The sequence below is a fragment of the Drosophila sechellia genome, chromosome 3L (assembly GCF_004382195.2).
Source record: "Drosophila sechellia strain sech25 chromosome 3L, ASM438219v1, whole genome shotgun sequence".
NCBI classification, from domain to species: domain Eukaryota; kingdom Metazoa; phylum Arthropoda; class Insecta; order Diptera; family Drosophilidae; genus Drosophila; species Drosophila sechellia.
This window is the reverse complement of record NC_045951.1, coordinates 18,724,433-18,736,794: the sequence shown is the minus strand read 5'-3', so window position 1 is coordinate 18,736,794 and position 12,362 is coordinate 18,724,433. Positions and strand designations below refer to the sequence as shown.

The 12,362-nt window shown below is 38.4% G+C and overlaps 1 protein-coding gene across 1 annotated transcript; it reads right to left on the bottom strand.

The window, feature by feature from the left end:
* Positions 1–379: 379 nt before the first annotated feature.
* LOC6618393 lies at positions 380–1,070 on the bottom strand. Its single transcript, XM_002042627.1, has 3 exons — positions 996–1,070; positions 626–940; positions 380–559 (listed from the first exon to the last, which is right to left on the bottom strand). Exons 1-3 carry the CDS (start codon positions 1,068–1,070, stop codon positions 380–382), a joined length of 570 nt encoding a protein of 189 aa, XP_002042663.1.
* Positions 1,071–12,362: the final 11,292 nt, after the last annotated feature.

Sequence of the window (12,362 nt, the reverse complement as noted above, 5' to 3'; positions counted from 1 at the left end):
GTTTGGAACGCAGTGATGCAGAAATTTGTGACTATATAAAATAAATAGATCACCCTATATATGATCAGGGTGAACAGCTGAGTCGTTGTAGCCACGTCAATCTGTACTTTTGTCAGTCCGTCCATTCCCACATAAAGTAGTCTCTCAGTTTTAAAGCTATCTGCATAAACCTTTCCGAAAAGTCTTTTACCAATTGCAATTTTATCTATATTAAAATTTTCTGTTTCTTAAATAGAGATTAAATTGTTTTAGTATCTAATTTATAGTTTTAATTCTCTATAAAAATCGATACACTTTCTAAGAAGGGAAACAAATTTTGTAACCAAAAAAATCGATTTATTTTCCAATTTGAAGTACACATTTTGATTTATATAGTGATTTATTTGGTTTTAATATAATTTCGCGGAAGTCTTCTGGAAAAGCGACCCTTAACAAGCAACCGAAAAGCTTTGCGATCCTTAACCCTTAAATGGGCGTCCGAAATGAAGTTCGTTTCCGGCATATAGCTGGGTATATATTTCGAATTGATTGTAAATCCATTTGTATAATACCGCGTATTCTAAACAACAATTTCCAAAATAAGATATTAGTGAGTTTTATACAATTTCTTAACAGTAATACTTACCATTTTTAACGGACATTGTAGAGGAAAATTGGCGGTTTCGCGAAGCTGCTTAGTAACCATTCTTAATATAAAATGTTTTTCAACACTTGACAGCATCTGACAATAGTCTAGATGTAAGGAAGTAAAATTCGTCACGTATGAGCCTCTTTTTAATGTCAAAATGTAAATGCCCTTCATGTCCTCAACATCTTGGGTCAATATGAACTCTGCATTTATTGAACCAGTGCGGTGGGTTTCATTTAAATAGCAGCTTACGTTTCTCACCAATTCTGGCATATAATTCAGGCATTCAATTTTCGTCATATAAACTTCTTTCTATACGTTGAGATAGGTTAATGTAGTAGCACTCATTTGATTTCATACTACTGACCTCTCCACGAACACTGCTCAAAAATACGATCCCCAGAATCAGGTTAACCAAAGTAATAAGCTTTTCGACGTTCATACTAGTGGATCTAATTGAAGACTAAAATCTAGCTCATTTTTAACGCATGTATGTGTGTATACTTTAAAATAAATGGTGTTTTAATGTGCTCAATTACTGTATTACCTAAGTTGTAATCGCTTATTTTTGTTGATTGAATCATATCGGTAATTTACTTGCACTTTTCATGTTGGAGATGCGCAAAGTACTAATCGTATGAAAATGTTTACATGTGTATTAAAGCCAAACATCTTATTTATATTTAAATAACTATGCTTATATTTATTTAATTAATTCGGATTACAGTGAGACATCTCATACAAATTTGCACGAATATGAAGCATTTAGTATATATCAATATCAGCCGTCTAGTGAATATATTCTAAAAACAGTAATAATATTTTATATTATAATAATATATAATATATATATATTATATATATAATATATAATAATAATATATATTATTAAAAATGAAAACCGGTTTAAGATGAGTGTAACTTACATATATTTGATGATTTATCTAGAACATATACATTTTCTTTATTTAACTACCTCTGAGAAATCACTTTTACCGAATAATATTTGTATCAAAGTGCAAAGTGCTGACTAAATTTAAGATTGAGGACGATTTCAAAATATTTTGGATAATTGGTGCGAAATTTCTTTGTTCTTTTTTATTGGTCCACGGTATTAGACTTTCTCCCAGTCTAGCATACAAAAGCATCCAGCCTATTTTCGTTAAAAATATACCATACACTTAAAGCTCTAATATACTTTATGATGGATGACTTATTTATTTTATTGAAACTCGTTTCAAAAAATTAACGTGTTTGGTGGCAACGTTACGTTACGTGATTCCGGGCAGGCCTTACGTATCACGTAGCTGTTCCGTTTGCCAAGTCGTTTCGCGAGCTTTTTGGACCGGCGCATTAGTAATTCCATCTCTCTCTTTTTCCTCCCCCGCATTTCTTAATCGGTCTCTCTCAGCGAATTTTGCAAAACAACGGCCGGCCGTTTGGAAAAGTCGGAAGAAAGTCAGTTGGCAAGTGGAAATCACCGGAAAAACTACACAGCGCGGCAGTAGGAAAATCGTGAAATTCGCAGAAGCTTACACCGCAGACGGGAAATAAAAAAAGCCAAAGAGCAGCCGCGAAAGGCAGCGCAGTCGACGTTGGCAGCGCCGTGGGCTGATAACAATAGTTAATAACAATAACAAAGCGGAATAAAAACAAAAGAGCGAAGCACATGAAAAGATAATAAGTAAGAACCGAAACAAACAAAAAATCGCGCGTTTAATTAACGGACATACGACGTGAGCAGCGCGGTCGACGCCGCAGTCGCAGTTGGCGTCGCAGTCGCCGTCGCGCATTGGTGTGTGTTTGTGTGAGTGTGTTCGTGTGAGTATCTGTGTGAGCTGGAGATATAAAACTGCAATTGATTGCAATTTCGGCGGCATTTGCAAAATAGCAAGCCGGCGAAGAACATAAAACCGAGAAATCGAGAGATAAGCAATCAAAATATACAAACAAATACAACAAAATTAATAATAAACTCAAACTCAAAAACACAACAAATATAAAAACAGCACAACAAAAACACAGCCAAACGGTAAAGATACGAAAAAGCTAACTCATTTGTGTATCTAAAATATTAACAAAAAGCTATCAAAAATGAAAAGAGTACTTCTTGCATTTGTGTGGTGAGCGCAGCAGTTGATGAAAGTGAAGGAAAATCATTCACATTTTCTACGGGAAAATGGGAAAAACAACAACAGCCACACACTCACACAGCTGCAGAAGGAAAGAGAGCACAGAGAGCTAAACTCAGACGACACCAAGTTCTTTTTTTCCGCTTTTCCGTTGTTTGCATTTTATTTTTGTTTTCTGTTGTGTTTTTCGCACACAGGGAGGAAAACTCAGCCACTTATAAGTTAAAATTTTGAGTGTACACATCTTGTTTCAGTCGTCGTAGTTTAAGAACATAAACTTTTTATGAATTCGAATTGTAAACACATAAAACATACATATTTTGACGTAGCTTTAAATGACTAAATACTCTTTATTTTGCGTTTTTGTGTTTAGCTTATAGCAAAATATAAAAAAACTTTAAAAGACTTTTTTTAACTTGTTGATTTCCAGACAATTTCTGTTAAAGTTCCTTGGAATTGTAATTCCTTTTATAAATGTAAGTTTGTACTTATTTCCGTTTTCTTATTACAATTATAAGAACACAGCAGTTTTAGTAATTGTCACTTTCCACCGAGCGGAAATTTTGTTTTCATTTTCTTGTTCATTAATAAACAGAGACAATAATTTTTTAATTTAAGTCTAAATCCAAACGAATTTCCATGTTTATGTCAAATATTTTCCTTACGTTGAATAATGTTAGTATGAAATGAGATACATTTTGGAAAAGGGATATCTGAGTTATCGTAATTTAAACATGTTGATCCAAGAAAGGTCTATTTTTCGCAGTGTACATTTACGAGTCGAGTTTACAAGCCAGACAGCGCTGTTGCTTTTGCTGCTGTTTTGTGTGAGAGTATCTCATAGCTAGCTGCAAAAAGTATCTAGATACTTTTGGCGAGTTTCCTACACTTTTATCCGGCTGTCTGTTTATTGAGACGCTTCTTCAAGTTTTTTCCCCACATCACTGCATTCTTTAATTTCATACATTTTAAATAGTAGCAGTTTCAGCTGTTTCGAAATATTTATAAATATTTCCTTGCACTCGCATGCTGGCCGGCAGTCAAAGTAACACTTAACTTCAACTTCTGTCTGCGCTCTCTAATTGAGTTAGTCTGGCATTTCAATGGGAGCAGCAAGCACACGCACCGCTTCTGGTCGAAAGGGGCGGAATGGTATTAGCAGGAAAAGGGGGCGGGGCTGGGCTCCAGACTCAGCGGGTGGGAAATCCGGGGGGTGGCTCTTGCAGGGGTCACAGCCTAACCCGTGTGTTAAATTATGCAAAACGCTAAGGGAATGTCGGAGCAATAAGTGCAGAAATGTTTACATACTCATAACGAAGAATATTATTCATATTTGCGTTTGGGTTCAAATAAGTGGAAACTTTGGTCCTTTTAGGTTAATTTTGAGTGCATAATTTAAATTATTTTCTTAAATAATAATTAATTTTTGTTTCATGTTGTTTCTAACTATGCAATATTTATTTAATTACTTCCTTCTGATTGAGAATATTAAATATCTCACTGAAAATATCTCTATTTCATTAATGCAAATGGCTTTTGAACTATTCCGCACACCCACTGGTATCTCATTTATATCTTCGCAAAGTACACTCATAAAAAAGGAACCTACAATTTCGCTCCAAACAACTTTTTTATCATAGCCCGGCTTACACGTACGAACACATATATTTTTGGGTATTTTAAAGGGTTAACACACGCTTTACGACTGCCAAACTTTTCCACGTTGGCTTTTTGTGCCGGTCCTTTTATTTTGTGAAAATGTTTGGCATTTTTTGTATTAAATTGTCAGTGAAACGAGCGTTGGACCGTTTCCGTGGGGCATGGCAACAATTCAAAACGTGAACTGCCACTAAAACATGCCAAAAATCTGCGCATTTAAAATATTTGCCCCAGAGCCCATTGAGATCCAGCCAAGCGATGGATGGGCGGTAAAAGGGGAGAAGGGGGAAAAATGCAGGCATTTTCCTGCGATTTGATTTAGTTGTTGTTGGCCGGGTTACACCTTTTCACTCACACCTGTCGGCTGTGTTTTTCTATTTTCTATTTTTTTGGTCCTTGCCCCCTGCAAGTCCTTTGTTTTCCATTTAATAGCTGTTTTAGCCACTTGCACGTGATCAACAATTAATTGGCAATATCTTTTTCAGGTTCGTCGAATCAAGCGGATCTCTCCAGCCAAAATAATCTGATGCAATCTGATGTAGCAAAAAAAAATATATATATAATATACGAAAATGCAACCATTCCGTTCCGCGCCGTGCTAATGCAAACGTATACGATCCGAAACCGATAAATATAGAAATACAATAAACCCAAGTGAAATTGCAATTTTACAGGCCAATAAAAACAAAATATACCAATTACACTGCCCAAGTGAACATCAAAGGAAATAATTTTGGAGGTGAGTTATAACAAGCAATTAAATAATTATGTGTCTATTATATTTACAAAATATAAAATAAGAGATTGCAAAGCTATTTCTTCTAATAGAACTACAAATATAATTGCACTATGATTACATTCTACTGTGAAGAATAACAAACATATTCGCAGAAGCTATAGAGAAACGTATATCGAAAAAACCCTAAAGATTGCAAATCTTATGAACGATAATGTTTTTCCACCCACACAAGACCGGTCTTCTTGTTCCATCAAGTATTTCGAGCACAACTCTGCTTCACAGCTTGGTGTTGTTATTTTCATATGTTGATTGCCTATAGCTTTTCCTGGACTTCTGTTTATCGACTTCAATTTGCTCTCAAACACCGGACCCAAAACTCAATTGGAAATGCAGGAAAAGCCAGGAAAATGGACTCGCACACAGAGAGAGAGAGAGAGAGAGGGCGCGAGGGAAAAGCCTAGACGAAGGGGACTGGGAATTCGGGGGATCGGGAGGAAGAGGGCATAATCCAGAAAACACCATTCAAGGGCAACTTTCACCAGCTTGCTGGATGCTGGCAGAGGAGCGAATGGGGAGGGGTGAGAGGTCAAACCACCCGGTGGCAACTTCCCATCCATCGCTTAACGTCCTCGTCTGCCATTTTCATTTCGAGCAGGGAAAACTCTGCCGCAGTGGTCGGCCGCATTGGCAGTTTTTGGGTCTCCACAGACATCGGACATACATCACAAGCCCAAGTTCAAATTTCCTACTTCCTCTTTTCCGCCATATCCCCTCCCCCCGATCAGGACCTTCCCCCCTTCTCACCATCTTTGCCTCTTGCCTTTTTTATGAGTGGCAAAATTGTTGTTATTTCTGCCGAGTTTTCCACCCAAAAAAAGGAAATCGGGAAAACGGCTAGAAAGTGTACAGATGGAAAAAACGTCGTCTCGAGTTCCAAATAATTTAAAATATTGCATTTTAAATTATATTTAAAACCCTCTAAATTAATAAATTATAGAAAATACTGATCTTGTCAAAATGTTGTTCATACATTTATAAATATTTAGCTTATTTAGGTGTTTCTTGTCTCTAAAGCAAACAAAAAACACAACGAACAAGTGGCTTGATTTCTAAAAACGAGATAGTTTCCTTTTTTTATAAGCCTTAGATTCCCGTGTAAGCGAAAGAAGGAAATTTTTGAAAAATGCCTGCCAGCAGAAGAAGCAGCAGGCGGAGGCGCAGAAGACGGTGGCAAGGACATGGAGTGAAAACAGTTGCCTCCGCCGTCGTCTGTCGCCTGACGTCCTTCGTCTGTCGCAGCCGCACCTTCCATTCCATTCCACCCACCAACCACCCCCAAAACGGCAAAGGCGGCATCCAAGTCCGTCGACCCGGGTTTTCCCACATAACGATGCAGCACCATCGGCTGCCCGAGAGGCGGGCGGCATTTTCAACAATTTCCACATTTTATCTAACCACCCCCAAAGTGTCGACTGCAGAATACACGTATATATATGAAAAAAAGGGAAAATCCTGCGGGGAGAGCGTGACGGCACAGAGAGCGCGTGCAAAGAGCGAAGAGAGTCTCCGGGAAATGGGGAAAGCCGGGGGTAAAGTGGGGAAAAGCAGACAAAGCGAGCGTAGACGTAGACGCTGCAGACTTTGCTCTAGTGCTCCGTTGTTGTTATTTGCCATAACCTTGGAAAAGGGGTATACCGCTTTGTTGTTATTTTGAATTGAGCGCGGGACAGAGGCTTCTAATCGGCACTATTGTGAATAAGTTCTAAAAACATGGATTATATTAAAAGAATCATTAAAATAGTGATATATTTAAAATGAGATGGAAACTTGGAAACTCTCAAATTGCAAGGAAAACTGACAATAGTTCTGTATTTATCTAATTTGCAAAAGTAAATAAACATTGAAGTTTAGTTAAAGAAGTCCATAGTGTAAAAAGAGTTATACTTTTATTTAACTCTACGTAGAATGCCAAAAAATATTCAGCAAGATCCCCACCACTTTCTGATTAAAATTCTCACCTTGGCCCCACCTGCAGCCCGCGCAACTTTTCCGCCAAAGAACATTTCAACTTTTTCCTCAACTTTTGTTTGTTAGTTTTTCTTTCTGCCGTTGCCATATTTCCTATTCTCTTCACCTTTGCACCTAGACAAATCACACAAACTGACACGAGCCAAAAATAAAGAACGGAGGGAAAACAATTCCGAAACGTGTTTAACATTTTCATCTTCATTTCGCATTTTAAACAATTTTTCTTGTGCGGAACTTTGGTCTCCGAAGATTTTCTAACCCTTACAATGGGGCGAAAAGAGAGGCGAGAGAAGAGAAAATTGTTTTTCTTTTTGCTTTAATTTCGGCAATTTTTCTTGTGCCAGAAGAAAAATCGAGTTGTCGTTTGAGGGGTTCCGGCTTGCGTTGGGTTTTTCCGGCGAAAGCCCCCCGCGTTCAAAATTGGGGGTTGCTTTTGCTGCTTTCCTTCTGGCTTTTCCTTCTTGCCTTTATTTTTTTGGTTAACTGCTACTGGCTTTTGCCGTTGTACTCTCCACTTTTGTTGTATGTTTATGCGCTACGCGTTTTTCCTAAGATTGACTTTGACATTAGCCCCACAAAATACGCACACACACAAGCACACAGGCTCACGCACACATATAGCTTTCGACACGCTTTGCTCTAGTTGTTGTTGTTGCTCGGGTTGTCCTGTCCGCCATGTTGTTTTATTTTAGCACATTTACGTCATAATGGCATTTCCTTCCGCTACTTTTTTCCATTCCTTCGGCTTTCCTTTTCACCACGAGCCTTTGACTTTTCCTCGTGTTGCCGTAATTCTCATTGTGTCTGCCTTGGAAAATTTATCTTAGGCCCTCGGCTGCCTTAAATTTTCGTCTCATCTCGAGCTCCTTTCTCCGCTTTTATCGTCTGCATGTTGTTGCTGTAATTGCCCTGCTTTATTGTTGCCATTCGCATTCTATTTTCCTGTTTTTTCAGCTCTGCTCTGGCTTGGCTTGTATTGTTAGCTGTTTATTTAATTTGATTTGGTTTTGATTTTTATTAGTTTTCATGCGTCGCTGACCTATTTCTGGTGTTAGTTTTCAAGGCATTTTTGTCAGCGGCGGCGGCAACATTCCCCTTTGTCTGCCAAGAAATAGTCAAATATTTGAGACTGCCAGTGTTCACACACTTTCTGCTAATCAAACACCCCTAATTGTTCTTCGACGTACTGCGAGAAATTATTCTAGATTAGTAGATTTCTATAGAATACGACAAATATGGAAATAACTTTGTTTATTAAAAAAAATATATAAAAGGATGTAACTTTCTATCTCTGATATCTAATGGTATTCGTTTTTGATTATTTATAACAAATAAATCCAAAGCATACTTTTTGGTGCTTGTAAAAATTCTCAGAGCCTTCGAATATTTTGAAAATTATATACCAAGTGTATATCCTAGACTCGCCACTCTTTTATTCCAGTGCACAGTGTACTGCAAGTTTCCCCTGGGCATCTCATCTATCCGTCGATCCACCGATCCACCTATCCATCCATCCAACCCCTGTGGCTCACAGGCCGCAACATTGACAGGGCATTGACAATGATTGATTACCTACCCGAAAGTGGAAACTGTTTTTGGGGCTAACCAACATTAAGCGATACCACCCATCACACGCACCACCCACCCGCAAACGCGCACACAGGAACGCCCACCGACACACACACACATTTGCAGTGAACCTGCCACGCACAAAAAATTATTTCATTATCTTTGTCCGAAAGCATTTCCCCGATTCTTCCCCAACCAAGTTAATTGTAATTACACCTAGATAGTCGCACGATTAGATTCAATTTGTGGAACCTCTCTCTCGCTTATCTCCGCTTTGGCTTCTCTTCTGAAACTAAGGTAATCTGATTCGCTTTTGTGTGCAGTACAATTCAGTTTTCAGGTGATTTTGTAATTTCAGTTGTACACTAAATTAAAGACAATTAAGGGGTCACAACGCGGCCTGTTCTGATAAGTTTCGAAAGAATGCCACGAAAGTTGGGCAAGTGTGATATGGGTAGTCGAGATTTATGAAGAGGCACTCATTGAATTGTGCCATAGAACTCGCTTGGTTGACAGTTAGTTGAGATTTACGATGGTGTCGATGGCCACTCGGGATGTGAAAGGCGAGTTGACAGAGGTTCTATGTAATGGCTGCATCCCAGCGATAGTGTGGCAACCCTGGTCGCACGACAAAACTGTCAAAATCTCTATTTATGGGCGAGCATTAGGAAGTGAGAATAGTAATGTTTTATGAGCCCCACTTGGATACTAAGTTTTATTTGATCTATCAAGTCGTTCAAAAACTAAAATAAACAGTCACATTGACAGGCTTAGAACTGGTAAAAGAACCTTAATTATAGTTTATAAATTAATCATTTACTTAGAGCATTAATATGCCTAAGCAATATTTGTTGCATTACATGCTAGGTCCCAAAAATACCCCCATCATCGAATTACAACCCCCATTCGAGCTCCAAAAGTGACTTGAACAAATGCCCCTCGATTGTGGGACCTCCTTGAGCACCATAATTATTTCACTCTGATTCGCTCATTATCAACCCCAAAAGCGAGGGAACGATCCTACATCTGACACCCATCTGGGAGATGTGGGAGCTAGGGAACCCTTGTCAACCCAACCCGTGACGTGTGAACGCCATTCGTTGCCGGCGAAACAGTTCGGTTGACAATCTTTATTAATCAATTAAGCGGATGTAGGAGTAAATGTGTCTTCGCGTTGGCTCCTTTCGCAGCTCGGATGCTGTAAGTAATTAAATTAAAATTCGAGCATGTGTTTTTTCGTTCGTCTTCGTCGGTTTCGGTATCGCTCTTCCGTTTTCGGTTTTCGGTTTTTGTCTTCCTGGAGGCTGCCATGGGGCATCCTGGATACAGCTGCAAACCCTGGGGGATTCACCCGCAGACGGTTGACAAAAGCGCTGACAGTGTGGCCGGAGGAGGAGAATCGCCCGAGAACGGTTGACAACGGCATTTAATCAATCAATTTTGAACGGTAATCAAGCGGGCAGCTTAAACTAAAGTAGGGGATGGACATGGGAATCCAAAGGCAGCCACCCAAGGTCCAGGGAGCCGCTCTGTCGTCCTTGATTGATTAGATTTGCCTGGCCCAATGGATCACCGTATTTGTGCACTTCTCGCCCAAGTTTAATTTCAAATTATAAATATATGTAGGAAGTACGGGGGAAGTGGAAGCAAAAATAGGGAAGTTGAGATGGGCAAAAACATCTGGCGATTGGAGAAGTAATTAAGTGATTAGCATTGCCTCGCTTTTAGTTTGATTAATTTTAGTCATTTTTTTTGGTTGATGGATGAGGGGATTTGCAATCAATGGGAAGCTTATCAAGCTGAAATGATGGATAAGATAATCTTAGAAAAACGCGTAGCTCAGATTTAGATTTCATCGCCAAATTAATTAACTGCATAAAGGCTTTGTTCCCTTAAATGGTATATTTATGTTCCAAGTTATCATACAAAAATAGTAAATATTTTATTGATACTTGTATTTATTGCTGAATGATAAGCCTTCCATGTTTGCATGAAATGCCCAGTAAGACTTGACCATCTCATTTAGTGAGAAATTGTAATTTGATTATAATAATTATCCTAAACAAGCCTACCCTATTTGTATTAAATCTCTTAAGCAGTTGTTAAACGAACTCGAGACCATTTACGTAAAGATGAAAATTAAAATGCAAATTCCCAAATGAATGCTCTATAACTTCTCAATAATTCCCATTTGCATATGAAACCTGAACCGCAAGAAGCTAGAAACCACAACCAACGATGTTTTAATGAAACGAATTCATTTCGTTGGCACCTTTTCAGTCTCGAGGCAATAAAAATACCAAATAGATAATTAATAATGGGCCACAAATAATGGCAATAAAAATTAATAAGCATTAATTTGAGTTATGAAATGCCTGTAGAAGCAGCAGCAGCAGTAGCTCCTAGAAAACCCAAAAACTTTGCCGCATAAATTTTGATAACCTTTCGCGGGCAACAAATCAGTGTAACTGCAGTTGGGTAATTATTATTTATTTTATACGCTATGTGCTGGTTCTTGTGCTCAGGTGCCAAGAGTCAAAGTGGAGGAACTTTTGGGCCAAGTATTTATTACCGCCTGCTCGCTCGCTCGTTGCTGCCAACTATTTTGCTTATCTTTCGGGCTTGGCGAAAAGTTTTCATGGAAACAAAATAGACACAAATTTTTACAGCGTCGTTGTCGGCATTTTCCCTTTGATAGCTGCAAACTTGATTGGAATTTCGCTGCCTGACGCAAAGCAAAAACAAAAAGCTTCGAATAAAAACCAAATTGGCGCTTGGAGATCAAAAAGGTGCCGCCGGTGGAGTGTTAGACGACAAATAGACATTCGAGGCCCTTATTATTTATGCAAATGATTTGCATAAGGCACAAAGTCAGCGTTTGATGGCTCTTTAAACTGTTTTGATCGCTCTTTATCATCTTCAACTCCGGTCATTTGAATATTCCGGGCACTGCATTCGGCTAATCAAGAAGCGTGAAGCGAATCATTCAAAATTATGTGACGAATTCGACTTTTCAGACCCGATGTACAACGGGTGCTGGGTATTTGTTTTATGGCCCCCTATTTGTCTCCGCCTCTGATTGATATTCACAATTAACAACAGCAGCTGGCTCGAAGTCCCCAGAAAGGGAAGTGCAATTGAAAGCATAAAGTATAAAGCACTCCGCTGAAATATGCAAAGTGTTACAAATTGTAATACCCTCTGCTAGGGTATACAAATGTGGCCAGCAATGGTAGTAATAGAGTAGTATTACTTCCGGAAAATAAAAAAATAGAAAGCGGCTGTAGATGAGCCAAAGTATCACTGGCAAAGCATGAATATTTACTTTAAAATTCAAACTTCAAAAATTACTTCAATTTACGAATATTTACTTCAAAAGTGTTTAGAATCTTGCATTCTTACTAAGAATTTCTTAGGATATTTTTTCATATATTTATTTAGTTAGTTTTGTTTAATAAAATGGCTTTAAATGTGTGGTGCTTCCCCCGTCTTGAAAACGAATAAATCTTTAAACATTTGAAAATTCTACGTATCCTTTTCCTAGCTGGAGGGTCCTAGAAGCAGTTGAGTAGCCGGCTGGTCTATCAGCAGCCGTAATACAATTTCC

Excerpts from the sequence above, each read along its gene's own strand:
- LOC6618393 (XM_002042627.1), bottom strand. The coding sequence starts at position 1,070 with ATGAACGTCGAAAAGCTTATTACTTTGGTTAACCTGATTCTGGGGATC. Across the intron at positions 941-995 it reads TGAGCAGTGTTCGTGGAGAG|AAAGAAGTTTATATGACGAA; the intron begins GTCAGTAGTATG and ends CTCAACGTATAG. Across the intron at positions 560-625 it reads TACAATGTCCGTTAAAAATG|AATACGCGGTATTATACAAA; the intron begins GTAAGTATTACT and ends ATTGTTGTTTAG.